The sequence below is a fragment of the Falco peregrinus genome (assembly GCF_023634155.1).
Source record: "Falco peregrinus isolate bFalPer1 chromosome 12 unlocalized genomic scaffold, bFalPer1.pri SUPER_12_unloc_1, whole genome shotgun sequence".
NCBI lineage: Eukaryota > Metazoa > Chordata > Aves > Falconiformes > Falconidae > Falco > Falco peregrinus.
The window spans coordinates 354,316-368,706 of NW_026599548.1; the positions used below are offsets into that span (position 1 = coordinate 354,316).

A 14,391-nucleotide genomic window follows, 5' to 3' on the forward strand; every position below is an offset into this window, starting at 1 on the left:
GGGCCCCAGCCCCCCTCGGGGGTTGGTCCAGGGTGGGTCACCTCCTTCGACATACCCCGAGCTGTGGCCCAGTGTAAACTGGGAGCGGAGATAACATCACCGGGGCAGAGGCGGAGGTGAGGGTGTGACTGAAACTCCTGCCTGGTCACATGGGGAAGCCACGACAGGAACCGGGGAGGCCGAGTCAGGGTGCCAGAGAACAGCCGAGGTACCACGGGGATGGGGGGATGGGACATGGGGGGGCGGGGGGGCACCCCAGGGTGATGCTCCAGCCTGGTGGGTACGTGGGAGATGCAGGATGCTGGGGTGGGGTGAGGCAGCACCCTGGGGTGCTGCAGGGGGGGGGTATGGGTGATGGGGTGCTGCGGGGGGTATGGGTGATGGGGTTCTGGAGGGGGGGTGTGGGTGATGGGGTGCTGTAGGGTGCTGCAAGTTTGGGGGGGACCCCAAAACCGTCCCACCCCAGCGTTTGGACCCCCTCTGCAGCTCAGCTCTGGAGTGCTGGCACCCCGAAATTGGAGCCATAGGCACCCACATCTCACCAGGGGGGTGGGGGGGGGACGGTGAGGAGGTCCTGGGTGCACCCAGCCCCCCACCCTGGGCTCACCCTGGGGTGCTGGCGGGGTCCTGGCACGGGGTGCAGGTGCCAGGATGAAACGGGGTGGCGGTGTGAGGGGAACCGCAGCGGCAGCAGCGACGGAAGCATTGCCAGCACCCGCCTGCGCTCGGGGCCACCGGGGGTGTCAGGCCACCTGCCTGGGTGTCACCCCGGCCCTGGTGTCACCGCACCCCACTGTCACCAAAGGCTGATGCTGCCGCACCTGCCGTGCCACCGCGCCCCGGCAGGGATGGGTGCTGCAAGGAGTATTGGCACCCGTGGGTGGGGGGACCCCGGGGTGGCCAGGGACAGCAGCACCCACGAGATGGAGACCCCCCAGTGGACAGGGGCAGTCTGGGGACATGGGCACCCCCAAACTGGGGGGTCCTGGGTGGCAGGGGCACCTCAGAAATGTGGGCACCCACGGGGTGGGGGGACCCCCACAGTGGCTGGGCCACCCATGGAAATGGGGACCCCAGGGTGGGCAGAGCCACCCCACAGCGAGGGGCACCCCAAGGTGCCCCAAAGTGGGTCCCAGTTAAGGGTGCCCTGGGTGACAGGACACAAACTGGGGGGCCTGAGGGTGCCCTGGAGAAGGGCAGCCATGTGGGGGGCCCCAGTGAGGGTGCCTGGATTGGGGAGCGGGGGGGGCAGATTGAGACCCCCAGATAAGGGCAGCCAGATAGGGGGGCACAGGGTGGCGGCACCCATTAGGGGTGCTCATATAGGGTGCTCATATACAGGTGCTCATATAGGGTGTTCATATAGGTGCTCATGTAGGGGTGCTCTTATAGGGGTGCACATATAGGGGTGCTCATGTAGGGGTGCTCATATAGGGTGCTCATATAGGGTGCTCATATAGAGGTGCTCTTATAGGGTGTTCATGTAGGGGTGCTCATAAAGGGTGCTCATATAGGGAGCTCATATAGGGGTGCTCTTATAGGGTGCTCATATAGGGTGCTCATATAGGGTGCTCATATAGGGAGCTCATATAGGGGTGCTCATATAGGGTGCTCATATAGGGTGCTCATGTAGGGGTGCTCTTATAGGGGTGCTCATATAGGGGTACTCATGTAGGGGTGCTCATATAGGGTGCTTATATAGGGGTGCTCTTATAGGGTGTTCATGTAGGGGTGCTCATGTAGGGGTGCTCATATAGGGTGCCCATATAGGGAGCTCGTATAGGGGTGCTCATATAGGGTGCTCATATAGGGAGCTCATATAGGGTGCTCTTATGGGGTGCTCATATAGGGTGCTCATATAGGGTGCTCATATAGGGGTGCTCATGTAGGGGTGCTCATATAGGGAGCTCATATAGGGTGTTCATATAGGGGTGCTCATGTAGGGGTGCTCATATAGGAGTGCTCTTATAGGGTGCTCATGTAGTGGTGCTCATATAGGGGTGCTCATATAGAAGTGCTCTTATAGGGTGTTCATGTAGGGGTGCTCATGTAGGGGTGCTCATATAGGGTGCTCATATAGGGTGCTCATATAGGGGTGCTCATATAGGGTGCTCATATAGGGAGCTCATATAGGGGTGCTCTTATAGGGGTGTCTGGGCTTGGGTGCCTGGATAGAGGCACCCAGATAGGGGTGCCCTGGGTGGGGGTGCCTGGATAGGGGCACCCATAAAGTGACTCTCAGATAGGGCTGCCCAGGTGGGGATGGTAGGTTGGGGTGCCCGGATAAGGGTCTCCCACCTCCCACCCCCCACCCCATGGCTGACGTGTCTCTCCCCACCCCACAGATGGACCCAGAGCGACCCCCACCTGGCCCTGAGCCACCAGCCCTGCTCAAGACCTACAAGTGGCGAACAGCAGCACCCATGGGTGACCGAGAAGCTGCGCGGGGCGCAGGGTCCCCAGGGAGCCGCCCCTGGAGCCGGCTGCAGGGATGGAAACGCTCCTACAGCCACCCCGAGCCCAGTGGTCTTGAAGAGGGCACGTCCCCCATGGGGGCACCCAAGGCCAGCACCCGTCGGTCCCTCTTCCAACGGGCCTTTTCGGCCCCATCCAAGGGTCCCAAGGAGACGCGGGGTGCCGAGGGGGGCAGGACCACCCTGCAGTGGTACCTGCGCTCCGTCTCCAAGAGGAAGGGTCCCATGGAGAGCAGCGCCAAGGTGGAGCAGGTGCTCCATGATGCTCTGCCAGGTAAGGGGGGGTGCGGCGGAGGGTGGGGGTCAGGGTGCTGGTGGGAGGTGGTGGCGGTGGGCAGAGGGGGGTGGGGAAGTGTGGAGGAGGGGTGGGGGCTGGGGATAAGGAGTGTGGGGTGGTAATGCTGGGTGGGGGGTGATAATGCTTGGTAGGGGGTGATGATGATGGGTGGGGGGTGATAATGCTTAGTAGGGGGTGATAATGCTGGGTAGAGGGTGATGATGGGTGGGGGGTGGTAATGATGGGTGGGGGGTGACAATGCTGGGTGGGGGGTGATAATGCTGGGTGGGGGGGTGGTAACGATGATGGGGGTGATGATCTGGGGTGGTGGGCGGGGGGCAGCAGGCTGAGGGCACTGGGTGGCGGTGACGGGTGGTGGGTGATGGGGCGATGGGTGGGATGGTGACAGCTGGGGTCTGGGTGGGTGACTTTGGGCTCATAGCAGGGTGCAGGATCTGCCCAGGCTTCACTGGTGTTGGTGCCCTCCAAGGTTGGGGGGGCACCCATGGGTGCAGGGTGGCTGGGTCCCACCTGTCCCCAGGGCCTACTCAGCCACCCGTGGCCCTGGTCCCACATGTGCCTGGCACGGGGCTTGGTGGTGGCACATGGAGCCACATGGGTGCCAGCGGCACCCAGATCTGGCAAAACTGGCTTGGCCCTGGCAAGGCCACCCACAGTGCCAGCAGGGCCACCCACGGTGCCAGTGGGGCCACCCATAGTGCTGGCAGGGCCCTGGGCAGAGCAGCCACCCAGGTTTGGCCCCTCCTGGCATCACCACACCCATGGTGGCACCTCTGTGGCCACGTGTCCCCCAGCATCACCACATCCATGGTGGCACCTCCGTGGCCACGTGTCCACCAGCATCACCACACCCATGGTGGCACCTCCGTGGCCATGTGTCCCCCAAGGTCACCACGCTCATGGTGGCACCTCCATGGCCACCTGTCCACCATGGTGGACCGTGGAGGTGGTCCATAGTCCTCTGGCACCATCACCACACCCATAGCAGTGTGACAGCCATGTCCCCTGGCAGTGCCACGCTACCCACGGGTGCTGGGGCACGGGGAGCCCCCCTGCCCACCGACACCGTGCTCTGCACCCCCAGCCAACACCCATGGGACATCATCCATCCTGCTGGCACCAGCACCCGCCACCCCGGTGTGGGATGTCTCCAACTTCTCTTTGGTGGATGGCCACCTGGTCCTCGTGGGCAGAGACAGAGAGGTGAGGACACGGGGACATGAGTCCCCCAGGGAACCCAGGGGCTTGTGCCGACATCCCCTGGGCTGCACAGGTGGGTGCTGGGGACACCATTGGCTGACCCCTCCGTGTCCCCAGGCTGTGGGCAAGAGCAGGAACTGGACGGGGAGTGCCAAACCGGCAGGCGGCACGAGGGACCCTGGTGAGCTCATGCAGCCCACGCTGCCGCACACGGGTGCCACAGGATGTCGGCATGCGCTGGTGCAAGCCGTGTGCATGCAGCTCTGGTGTGGCTCTGGTGCGTGGAGCTCTCTTGGCCACGTGCCATACCGTGTGCCGTGACGTGCACCATGTCATGTGCCACACATCCGTGCATCATGTGCCACACCATGCACCGTGCCGTGTGCCACGCGGTCACGCATCATGCACTGCGCGTGTGTTGTGTCGTGTGCCATGCAGTCGTGCATCATGCGCTGCGCCGTGCGTTGTGTCATGCACCACGTGGCCCTGCGCCATGCACTGTGCACTGTGTGCTCACCACGGCCGTGTGCCATGCCATGCCCCGTGCGCCACACACCATGCACCATGCCACGCACCATGCTGGGCACCATGCTGGGCACCACACCATGCACTACGACACGTGCTGTGCTGTGCTGTGCTGTGCACCGTGCACCATGCACCATGCCATGCACCATGTTGTGCACCATGCCATGCACTACGACACGTGATTTGCCGTGCCGTGCACCACGCACCATGCACCATGCCACACACCATGCTGTGCACCACACCACGCACTATGACACCTGCTGTGCCATGCCGTGCACCATGCTGTGCACTGCACCATGCACTGTGCCATGCAGCAGACCATGCCAAGCCCTGTGCCGTGCCCCATGCCATGCCCTGTGCCCCACGCTGTGTGTTATGCCATGCACCCTGCCATGCCCTGTGCCCCACACCATGCCCTGTACCATGCTCCACGCCATGCCCCGTGCCCCATACCATGCGTTCTGCCATGCCCCATGCCATGCCCCCTGCCCCATGCCCTGCATTTTGCCATGCCCCACGCTGTGCCCTGTGCCCCACACTGTGCCCCATGCCCCACGCTGTGTGTTGTGCCATGCCCCACGCCATGCCTTGTGCCCCACGCCATGCCCCATGCCCAACGCTGTGTCCTGTGCCCCTTGCCATGCATTGTGCCATGCCCCACGCCGTGCCCCACACCAGCCCCATGCAGGAAGCGTGATGCGCAAGGCTGCCTTGTACCGTCACCGCTTCCTCCCCGCTGCTGTGCCTGCCGATGGCAGCGATAACCGCTACCGCCTTCCCCCCTGCACCCCACACCGGCATCGCCACCCGCCATGGGGCCCCGGCGCTGGGTGCTCTGCGCCGCGCAGGGAGGTGAGTGACCCCAGCACCCTGGACCAGCACCCACATGGCACCAGGGTGACACCATCCTGGATGGGTGCTGAGCTTTGCAGCACTGGAGGCAGGGCATCAGGATAAATCCCTGCGCCCTCGCACCCCTGAGCGCCCACCTGCAGCACCCACAGCTTGGCTGCAACTGGGGGCTATGGGTAGGGAGAGGTGCAGGATTGGGCACCCAGAACCAGGCACCTGGCTGCTTCCTCCAGCTTTGACTGATGTTTCCCCAGGGGGGAGGGGAGGTATGGATGTATCCTGCCCCCCCCAAATGCTGGTGCAGTGTTGGGGTGCTCAGGGTGCTGGGCAAGAGGGGTCTTGATGCTGGGTGCCCCCCCCAGACTCCGCTGTGGATGAGCGGAGCACCCGAGGTGCCGGGAGAAGCAGCGAGAGCGAAACCTCCCCCACCCTGCAGTTCAGCAATGTCAAGGTGGGCACCCCCTTACCCCCAGCCCCCCCCCCCCCCCCGGGTGCTGGCCCCCCCCATGGCTGACACGGCACCCGTCTCCTCACCCCATCCAGGGGTTATTGTGGAAGAGGCTCCGGGAGCGGAAAGGTCGTGGTGGCTCCAAAGCTGAGACTCCAGCAGCAATGGTCCCCAACGGCGAAAGGTCCGGCAGGGTGGGGTGAGGCGGTGGGTTGGGGGGGTGCTGGGGGGGGTGCTTGGGTGACCGTGCTGTCCCTGTAGGGTGCCCAGCAGGAGTGGCTCACGGGAATCGCTGCTGCCAGCACCCAGCGCCGCTGAGCTGGACCTCACCGGGGACAACGTCATCGTCCGGCCCGTGCACGGCAGCATCGTGGGAGAGAAGTTTTGCTTTCAGGTAATGGGCTTGCAGGGGGGTGCTCGGGGTGCAGCCAGGGCACCCTGGGGGGGCACAGAGGGCAACCTGAAGGAGAACCTAAGGGCACCCAGGGCACTTTGGATAGGCACCCAGTGCATCCATGGCACCTTGGATAGGCACCCAGGGCACCCATGGCACCTTGGATAGGCACCCGGGGTACACCATGGCACCTTGGATAGGCACCCATAGCACCCATGGCACCTTGAATAGGCACCCAGGGCACCCATGGCACCCTGGAGAGGTACCCGAGGTACACCATGGCACCTTGGAGAAGCACCCAGGGCACCCGTGGCCACGTAGATAGTCACCCATGGCACCCTGGGGTGCACCCAGGGTACACCAGGCACCTTGGAGTGGCAACTGGAGACCCAGAACACCCTGCACAGGCACCCAGGGCCCCCTGGAGAAGCCCCCAGGGTGTCCAGAGCACCCATGGCACCCTGGAGGAGCACCCATGGCACCCAGGCACCGTGACGGGGCACCCAACGAACCCCGGAGCGGAATGCAGGGCACCCTTCAAAGGCACCCAGGGTGCTCCCACTCAGCACCAAAAAGACCCCTCAGCACAGCCCTTAGCCATGGTCACCCAGACCCCCAGCACAGCCCCCTCCCAGGCACCCAAGGGTGCCCCTCCAGACACCCTCCCTGCACCCAGATCATCACAGGCGAGGGCAGCCGGTCCTTTGGGTGCACATCCCTGGCTGAGCGCGACCGCTGGATCGAGAACCTGCGCCGGACTGTGCAGCCCAACAAGGTGGGACTGTGGGACACCCATGGGCCACACATGGGCCACCCCCCCCCATCCCCAGGGGGTGGGAACCCCCCAGCACCCCCACATGGGGGACTACCCACACACCCCCTGCCTCCCCAGTGGGCAGTATGAGGCCCACTGGCAGGGCTGGCTGGGGAAACTGGGGCATGAGCCACCCTGGAGCCCTGCTGGCACCCACAGCCCTGTGTCCCTGTGTCCCCTCCTGTCCCCTGAGGACTTGGTTGTCCCCTCCTGTCCCACGTGTCCCATCCTGTCACCCACGTCCCCTCCTGTCCCCAAGTCCCTGCACTGAATCCTGTGCCCCCTTCCAGTCCCCCATGTCCCCCCCAGTTCCCCTTTCCCCTCCTGTCCCCAGTGTCCCCCCCGTCCTCTATGTCCCCTCCTGTTCCCTATTGCCCCTATATCCCCTTTTGTCCCTCCACGTCCCCTCTTGTCCCCGTTCCCATGTCCACCCACAGAGTCCCCAGTAGCCACCAACCCCCTCCCCCCAGATTTACACACACCCCCTCCATGACCCCCCCACCCCGACAGGACAACTGCGAGCGGCTGGAGCTGGCACTGAGCCTGTGGGTGTACGAAGCACGGGACCTGCCACCTCGGCGGCGGCTCCGTTGTCACCTCCACCTGGATGGCACCCTCTTTGCCCGTACCACCGCCAAGGTGGCCGGTCCCGATGGTGAGCTCTTTTGGGGTGAACTCTTCCAGTTGGCCGCCCTACCACCCACCCGTGCCCTCACCCTCGCCCTTTGCCGTGATGACCAACCTGGACAACCGGTGGCCTCCATCACCGTCCCCTTGGCCGAGCTGGCAGCCACCCGGCAGCCCTTGGAGCGCTGGTACCCGCTGAGTGGTCCTGGGGGAGGTGAGCGGGTGCCGTCGGTGAGGGTGCGTGGGCGCTACCGGGAGGTGCGGGTGCTGCCCATCGTGCGCTACAAGGAGTTGGCTGAGTTCATCACCTTCCACTACCGGGAGCTGTGTGCCCACCTGGAGCCCACCATCGCTGTCCGGCACAAGGAGGAGCTGGCTGGTGCCCTGGTCCACGTCTTGCAGAGCACTGGGAAGGCCAAGGTGGAGCGGGTGGTGGCCATGGGGGACATGGGGAGGGGGGGGAGGGTGGATAGGGGCGAGGTGGTTGTCATCTCATGTGTTGTGGGTTTGGCAGTTGGGGTGGGATGGGTATCATGGGTTGGGGGTGCCAGGAAAGCTGGGGTGGGATGGATGGGGTAGATGGGTAGGGTTGGGAGGGGATGAATGAGATGGGTTGGGGTTAGATGGGTTGGGTTGGGAGGGGATAGGATGGATAAGTTGGGTTGGCGTTGGATGGGTTGGGTTGGGAGGGGGTGGGATGGATGAGATGGGTTGGGAGAGGATGAGATGGATGACATGGGTTGGGGTTCGATGAGTTGGGTTGGGAGGGGATGGGATGGAGGGGATGGGTTGGGGTTGGATGGCTTGGGTTGGGATGAGTTGAGTTGATGGGATGGATGTATTTGAATGGGACGGGGGCGGGGTGGGGTGGGGTGGATATGATCCTGGCCCTTCCCAGGGTGGGTTGGTGGAGCCAGTCTGGGGCCATGGGTGCCCTCTGAGCCCTCCAACATGTCCTGGCAGTCGTTCCTCATTGACCTTGGCGTAGCTGAGCTGGACCGCTTTGACGACCGCGAGGCACTGATCTTCCGCGAGAACACGCTGGCCACCAAGGCCATTGACGAGTACATGAAGCTGGTGGGGGGCAAGTACCTCCAGGACACGCTGGGTACGGCCGAACATCACAGGGCTTTGTGGGACATTATGGGATGTTCTGGGATGCAGGACATCCTGGGCATGAAGTTACTGGGTGCTACAGGGCATTAGGGGGCACTTTGGGCTGCAAGAAACCCCCAGAACATCCATGGGGATGTGGTGGAGGCTTGTCCCAGCCATCCCTATGGTGGTGGCCACTTGGACACCTCTCACAGGTTGTCCCTTGGTGCCCAGGTGAGATTGTGGCCCAGCTCTGCACCTCGGATGACAGCTGCGAGGTGGATCCCAGCAAATGCGCCAGCCTGGACCTCTCCGACAACCAGAACAACCTGCGGCAGGTCTGCGAGGAGACCCTCCAGCGAATCGCCACCTCCTGCGAGTGAGGGCACACGCGGGTGGCCATGGGGATGGGCACCTGCATAGGGATGGGTTTGGGGATGGACAGCATGGGCAATGGGACAGGCAGGACAGTGGGCACCAATGCCAGGAGGAGCTGGGAGAAGCTTGGAGATGGGCATGGGCACAGGGATGGGCTTGGGGACAGGGATGGGGATGGGCAGGAGGACAGGCTGTGGCACCAGGATGGGCATGGGGATGGGTTTGGGGACTGGCACCATCCCTGGGGTGGACATGAGGGTCAGGAAAGGGGGTGGGCACCATCCCTAGGGTGGGCATGGGGATGGGTTTGGGGACTGGAACCATCCCTGGGGTGAGCATGGAGATGGGCACCAGCAGGACCTGGGTACAAGCCTGGGGACAGACATGGGGATGGGGGACACAGGGATGGGGGTGGGCACCATCCTTGGGACATGGAGATGGGCACCAGCAGGACCTGGGTACAAGCCTGGGGACAGACATGGGGATGGGGGACAGAGGGATAGGGGTGGGCACCATCCCTGGGATGAACAGGGAGATGGGCACCAGGAAGAACCTTGGAGGCCAGCAGAGGGGACAAGCACAGGGACAAGCACAGCATGGCGGGCACCCCATCCCACCACACCCCAGGGTGGCACCCTGCAGGGGCTCCAGCCCACCCCCACTACCCCATCCCCCATCAGGACGTCTCTCCATAGGACCTTCCCGGCGGAGCTGGGTGAGATCTTCTCAGCGTGGCAGGATGAGTGCACGGCGCGGGGCAAAGCACCCATCGGGCAGCGCCTGGTCTCGGCGTCCCTCTTCCTGCGCTTCCTCTGCCCGGCCATCATGTCCCCGAGCCTCTTCGGCCTCGTCCAGGAGTACCCGAGCGAAGCCACCACCCGCACCCTCACCCTGGTGGCCAAGGTCATCCAGAACCTGGCCAACTTCACCACGTACGTCACGGCAGGGACGGCACTGGGCGGGGGCACACATGTCCATCGGGGAGCCATGGGGTGGTGGGGACATCCCTACATGCTGTGTGGCACGTGCCATGGACGGTCATGGGGCAGTTGGGTTGTCCTCAACATGCCATGGAGCAGCAGAGATGTCCCATAAATGCCATGGGCTGTGAGATGTTGTCCCCAACATGCCATGGAGCAGAAGGGATGTCCCATAAATGCCATGGGCTGTGATATCTCCACTCCATGAAGAGCCCCATGTGTCACCTGTGGTGGCCTGACCTGTGGGTGGCTTGGTTGGAGAACATGGATGTGTCCTCACCCATGTCCTGGCTTCTGGTGGTGACACAGTGCAGGGACGTTGTGATGACTTGGACCATGATCCTGGAGGTGGCCTGGCCCATGACCACAATGGTGGCCCAGGCCTTCTCCTGGCCTTCAGGTGACTGGACATGGTGGTCCCCAGGTTTGGAGAGAAAGAGGCCTACATGGGCTTCATGAACGAGTTCCTGGAGCACAACTGCAGCACCATGACAGAATTCCTGCAGAGCGTGGCCAACCCCGAGAGCAGCGTCCACATGGCCACCTACGATGGCTACGTGGACCTGGCTCTGGAGCTCGCCACCCTCCACCTGCTGCTCTGTGACATCTTCTCCAGCCTGGACCAGGTACCACCACCCGTTTGTCCCCAGGGGTAGCTGGCAAGGCTGGCCACTTCCTTCTGTCCACAGACAGAGCTGGTGGCCGTTGCCCCATGGATGGCACTTACCCCACGGCCACCCGTTGTCCCCATAATGTCCTTGTCTTGTCCTGGTCCTGGTAGGCCACGCAGGAGGAGCTGGAGCCCCTGCCCACCATCCTCACTGCCATCAGGGAGGGGACCCCTGTCCCTGTCTCCGTCCGTCTCAGCTCCACCACGGAGCAAAGGTACTGGTGGGTGGTCAGAGGGACACATGTGACCAAGGTGGACATGTGGGGCCAGGAGGAGCTTTGGGACAGTGGTGGCACGAGGGTGGGTTTGGGGTGGTTGTGGGTCTGGCTGGGTTCAGGGAATGGTTTTGGTCCCTGGTGGGTCCAGCAGATGGTTTTGGTCCAGGTTGGGGGTGGTTCTGGTCCCAGTTCAGGGGATGGGTTTGGTCCCTGGTGGGTCCAGCAGATGGTTGTGGTCCAGGTTGGGGGTGGTTCTGGTCCCAGTTCAGGGGATGGATTTGGTCTGGACTGGATTTGGTGGCCACCAGGCTGGCTCCAGGAGATGTTCCTGGTCCCAGATGGATTCAGGAGGTGTTTCTGGACCTAACTGGGTTTGAGGTAGTTCAGGTCTAGGCTGGTCCCAGTTCAGGGGATGGTTTTGGTCCCTGGTGGGTCCAGCAGATGGTTGTTGTCCAGGTGGGGGGTGGTTCTTGTCCCAGTTCAGGTGCTGGTTTTGGTCTGGACTGGATTTGGTGGACACCAGGAGATGTTCCTGGTCCCAGATGGATTCAGGGGGTGTTTCTGGTCCTGTCTGAGCTTGGGGTAGTCCAGGTCTAGGCTGGGCTCAGGAGATGGGTCCAACCCCAAGGGGGTCTGGGGTGCCTCTGGTCCCAGTGGGGTTCAGGATGGTTCTGGACTTTCCTGGCCCTCTCCATCGCCTACCTCCCCTCTCAGCAAGGCAGAAAGCTTCAAACCAGGCTTCGTGCCACCACGGGACCTGAGCAAGCACAGTCCCCTCATCAAGAGCCAGTCCCTCACCAGCATCCGCCGTGGCCGGAGCCGGGAGGATGGCCCAGACCCAGAGCCATCACCGGCACTGGTCCCATCACCGCCACCCAACCGGGAACGCCGCAACGTGCAGCGCACCCAGAGTGTGCCGGCACAGATCAAAGCCACCCGGCGCCTGCGCAAGCAGAGCAGCGCTGAGCAGGTGGCTGAGCCACCCGCCAATGACACCCCGGGGTCCCTCGTGCCATGCGATGCCGCGGTAAGCCACGGCAGCCATCACGCCATTGTCCCGGTGGGGTGGGTGCTCGGTGGGTGGTGTTGATGGTGCCACCAGTGCTGTTAACACGTGCCACTGGTGCCGTAGGGTTGCGGGAAGCCGCGGCAGCCATCGTGCCATCACCCTGGCATTAGGGTGGGTGCTCGGTGGGTGGCGTTGATGGTGCCACCAGTGCTGTTAACAGGTGCCACCAGTGCCGTAGGGTTGCAGAAAGCCGCAGCAGCCATCGCGCCATCATCCCGGTGGGGTGGGTGCTCGGTGGGTGGCATTGACGGTGCCACCGGTGCCATTAACAGATGCCACCGTAGGGTTGCGGTAAGCTGCAGCAGCCATCATGCCATCGCCCTGGTGTTGGGGTGGGTGCTCGGTGGGTGCCGTTAACGGATGCCACCGGTGCCGTAGGGTCGTGGGAAGCCGCGGCAGCCATCGTGCCATCGCTCCAGTGTTGGGGTGGATGCTCGGTGGGTAGCGTTGATGGTGCCACTGGTGCCGTTAACCGGTGCCACCATAGGGTTGCGGGAAGCCGCGGCAGCCATCACCCTGGTGTTGGGGTGGGTGCTTGGTGGGTGGTGTTCATGGTGCCACCGGCGCCGTTAATGGGTGCCACCGTAGGGTCACGGGAAGTTGCGCTCATCGGTGTCGCTACCACGCAAATCAACGGTGCCGTGGCAGCGCTACGCGGAGGAGGCGGCAGCGGCGGCGCAGGGCGAGCTCTATGCCGTGCGCCCGCTGGAGAAGGTAACGCCAGGGTGGGTGGCAGCCCAAGGCACGGGGGTGCCCCCCAGACCCCCTCCCCACACCCGAGTCCTCGTCCCCCCTTCCAGCACGGGCGGTTGATCGAGGTGCTGCGGCAGGAGGTGGCGGAGAACCGGGAGAAGTTGCGGCTGGCGGAGAGGCAGGTGGGCGAGATGGAGGGGCACCAGCGGGGGCTGCGGCACGAGCAGGGGCAGCACCGGGAGCAGCTCGAGCGTCTGCGGCAGCAGCTGGAGGAGGCCAACGCCCGTGCGGCCAATTTGGGTGCCAGGTGGGGGTGGGGAGTGGGTGTCAGGTGGGGGTGGGGAGTGGGTGCCAGGTGGGGGTGGGGAGTGGGTGTCAGGTGGGGGTGGGGAGTGGGTGCCAGGTGGGGTGGGGAGTGGGTGTCAGGTGGGGGTGGGGAGTGGGTGCCAGGTGGGGGTGGGGAGTGGGTGTCAGGTGGGGGTGGGGAGTGGGTGCCAGGTGGGGGTGGGGAGTGGGTGTCAGGTGGGGGTGGGGAGTGGGTGTCGGGTGGGGGTGGGGAGTGGGTGCCGGGTGGGGGTGGGGAGTGGGTGCCCCAAATCAGAGGGTGCCACCACCGGGGCAGGGTCTTGGCTCACCCCCCCCCATTAGGCTGACGGCTGCTGAAGGCACTAGGAAGAAGGACCTGGAGAGGCTGAAGACCAGCGAGGAGAAGAGCCAGGAGCTGGTAAGAGCTGGGCTGTGGGTGCACCCAGGGGTGACGCGGGGGACCTGGTGGCACTGACGTGGTCCCCTGGCAGGAGAGGCGGCTGGCGGTGCTGGAGAGGGACCAGGCGGAGCTGCGGGGTGCCGTCGCCCACGTCCTGGGCACCCCCGGCAGGACGGGACGCTGGGTGCTGACGCGAGGTTGGGACGAAAGCGGTGATGATGCTCAAGCCACCAGCGTGTAACTGGCCATCCCGATGTCCCCAACATCATCTCCTGTGGTTCCTGCAGGTTTGGTCCCCGTCCTGCAGGGTGTCCCAAGCAATAAACAGCGTTACAAGGTGCTTGGTTGTGTCCTGCCACCCCCCAGGGTTCTGTCCCCACCCTGTCCCCAGCACCCGATGCCTGCCTGGAACATCCAAAGACCTGGGGCAGTGAAAGGGACAGCAGGGAACCCCTGGGGACATGGTTGTGGGGACGGTTTGGGCCCATAATGGGGATGGCAGGGCCATAGGGACCCCTCAGGGCAGGGCCATGGGGACATTTTAGGGACAACAGGGCTGCGGGGACCCTTCGGGGCATGGGGTGCCCTCGGGGACGACACAGGGAACCCTTGGGACAGGGCCATGGGGTCCCCTCAGGGACAGCAGGGCCATGGTGACCCCTCAGGGCAGGGCCACGGGGACGCTTTGGGGACAGCAGGGACATGGGGACACTTCGGGGACGACAGGGCCATGGGGTCCCCTTGGGGACAGCAGGACCATGGGGTCCCTCGGGGACAGCAGGGCCACAGGGATCCTTTAGGGCAGGCCCATGGGGACACTTTGGGGACAACAGGGCCATGGGGACCCCTCGGGAAAGGCCTATGGAGACCCTCAGGACAGAGTCATGGGGACATTTCGGGGACAACAGGGCCACAGGGCCCCTAGGGACAGGGCCACAGGGACCCCTCAG

At 64.1% G+C, this 14,391-nt stretch overlaps 1 protein-coding gene across 4 annotated transcripts; it reads left to right on the forward strand.

The window, feature by feature from the left end:
* The first annotated feature begins 71 nt into the window (after nt 1-71).
* On the forward strand, nt 72-13,781 carry RASAL3 (RAS protein activator like 3). 4 transcript variants are annotated; one of them, XM_055793144.1, is made up of 19 exons: nt 72-208; nt 2,346-2,748; nt 3,857-3,975; nt 4,090-4,153; nt 5,712-5,800; nt 5,893-5,981; nt 6,059-6,191; nt 6,868-6,966; nt 7,516-8,052; nt 8,596-8,740; nt 8,962-9,106; nt 9,801-10,037; nt 10,510-10,711; nt 10,867-10,970; nt 11,688-12,000; nt 12,631-12,756; nt 12,843-13,042; nt 13,384-13,459; nt 13,533-13,781. In XM_055793144.1, the coding sequence occupies exons 2-19, from the start codon at nt 2,346-2,348 to the stop codon at nt 13,680-13,682; spliced, it is 3,231 nt and encodes a 1,076-aa protein (XP_055649119.1). In that variant the 5' UTR covers nt 72-208; the 3' UTR covers nt 13,683-13,781. The 4 variants fall into 4 exon arrangements, with proteins under 4 accessions (XP_055649119.1, XP_055649120.1, XP_055649121.1 ...); XM_055793145.1 differs by having other exon boundaries at nt 12,873-13,042; XM_055793146.1 differs by lacking the exons at nt 72-208; nt 2,346-2,748; nt 3,857-3,975; nt 4,090-4,153 and adding an exon at nt 4,683-5,615.
* Nucleotides 13,782-14,391: the final 610 nt, after the last annotated feature.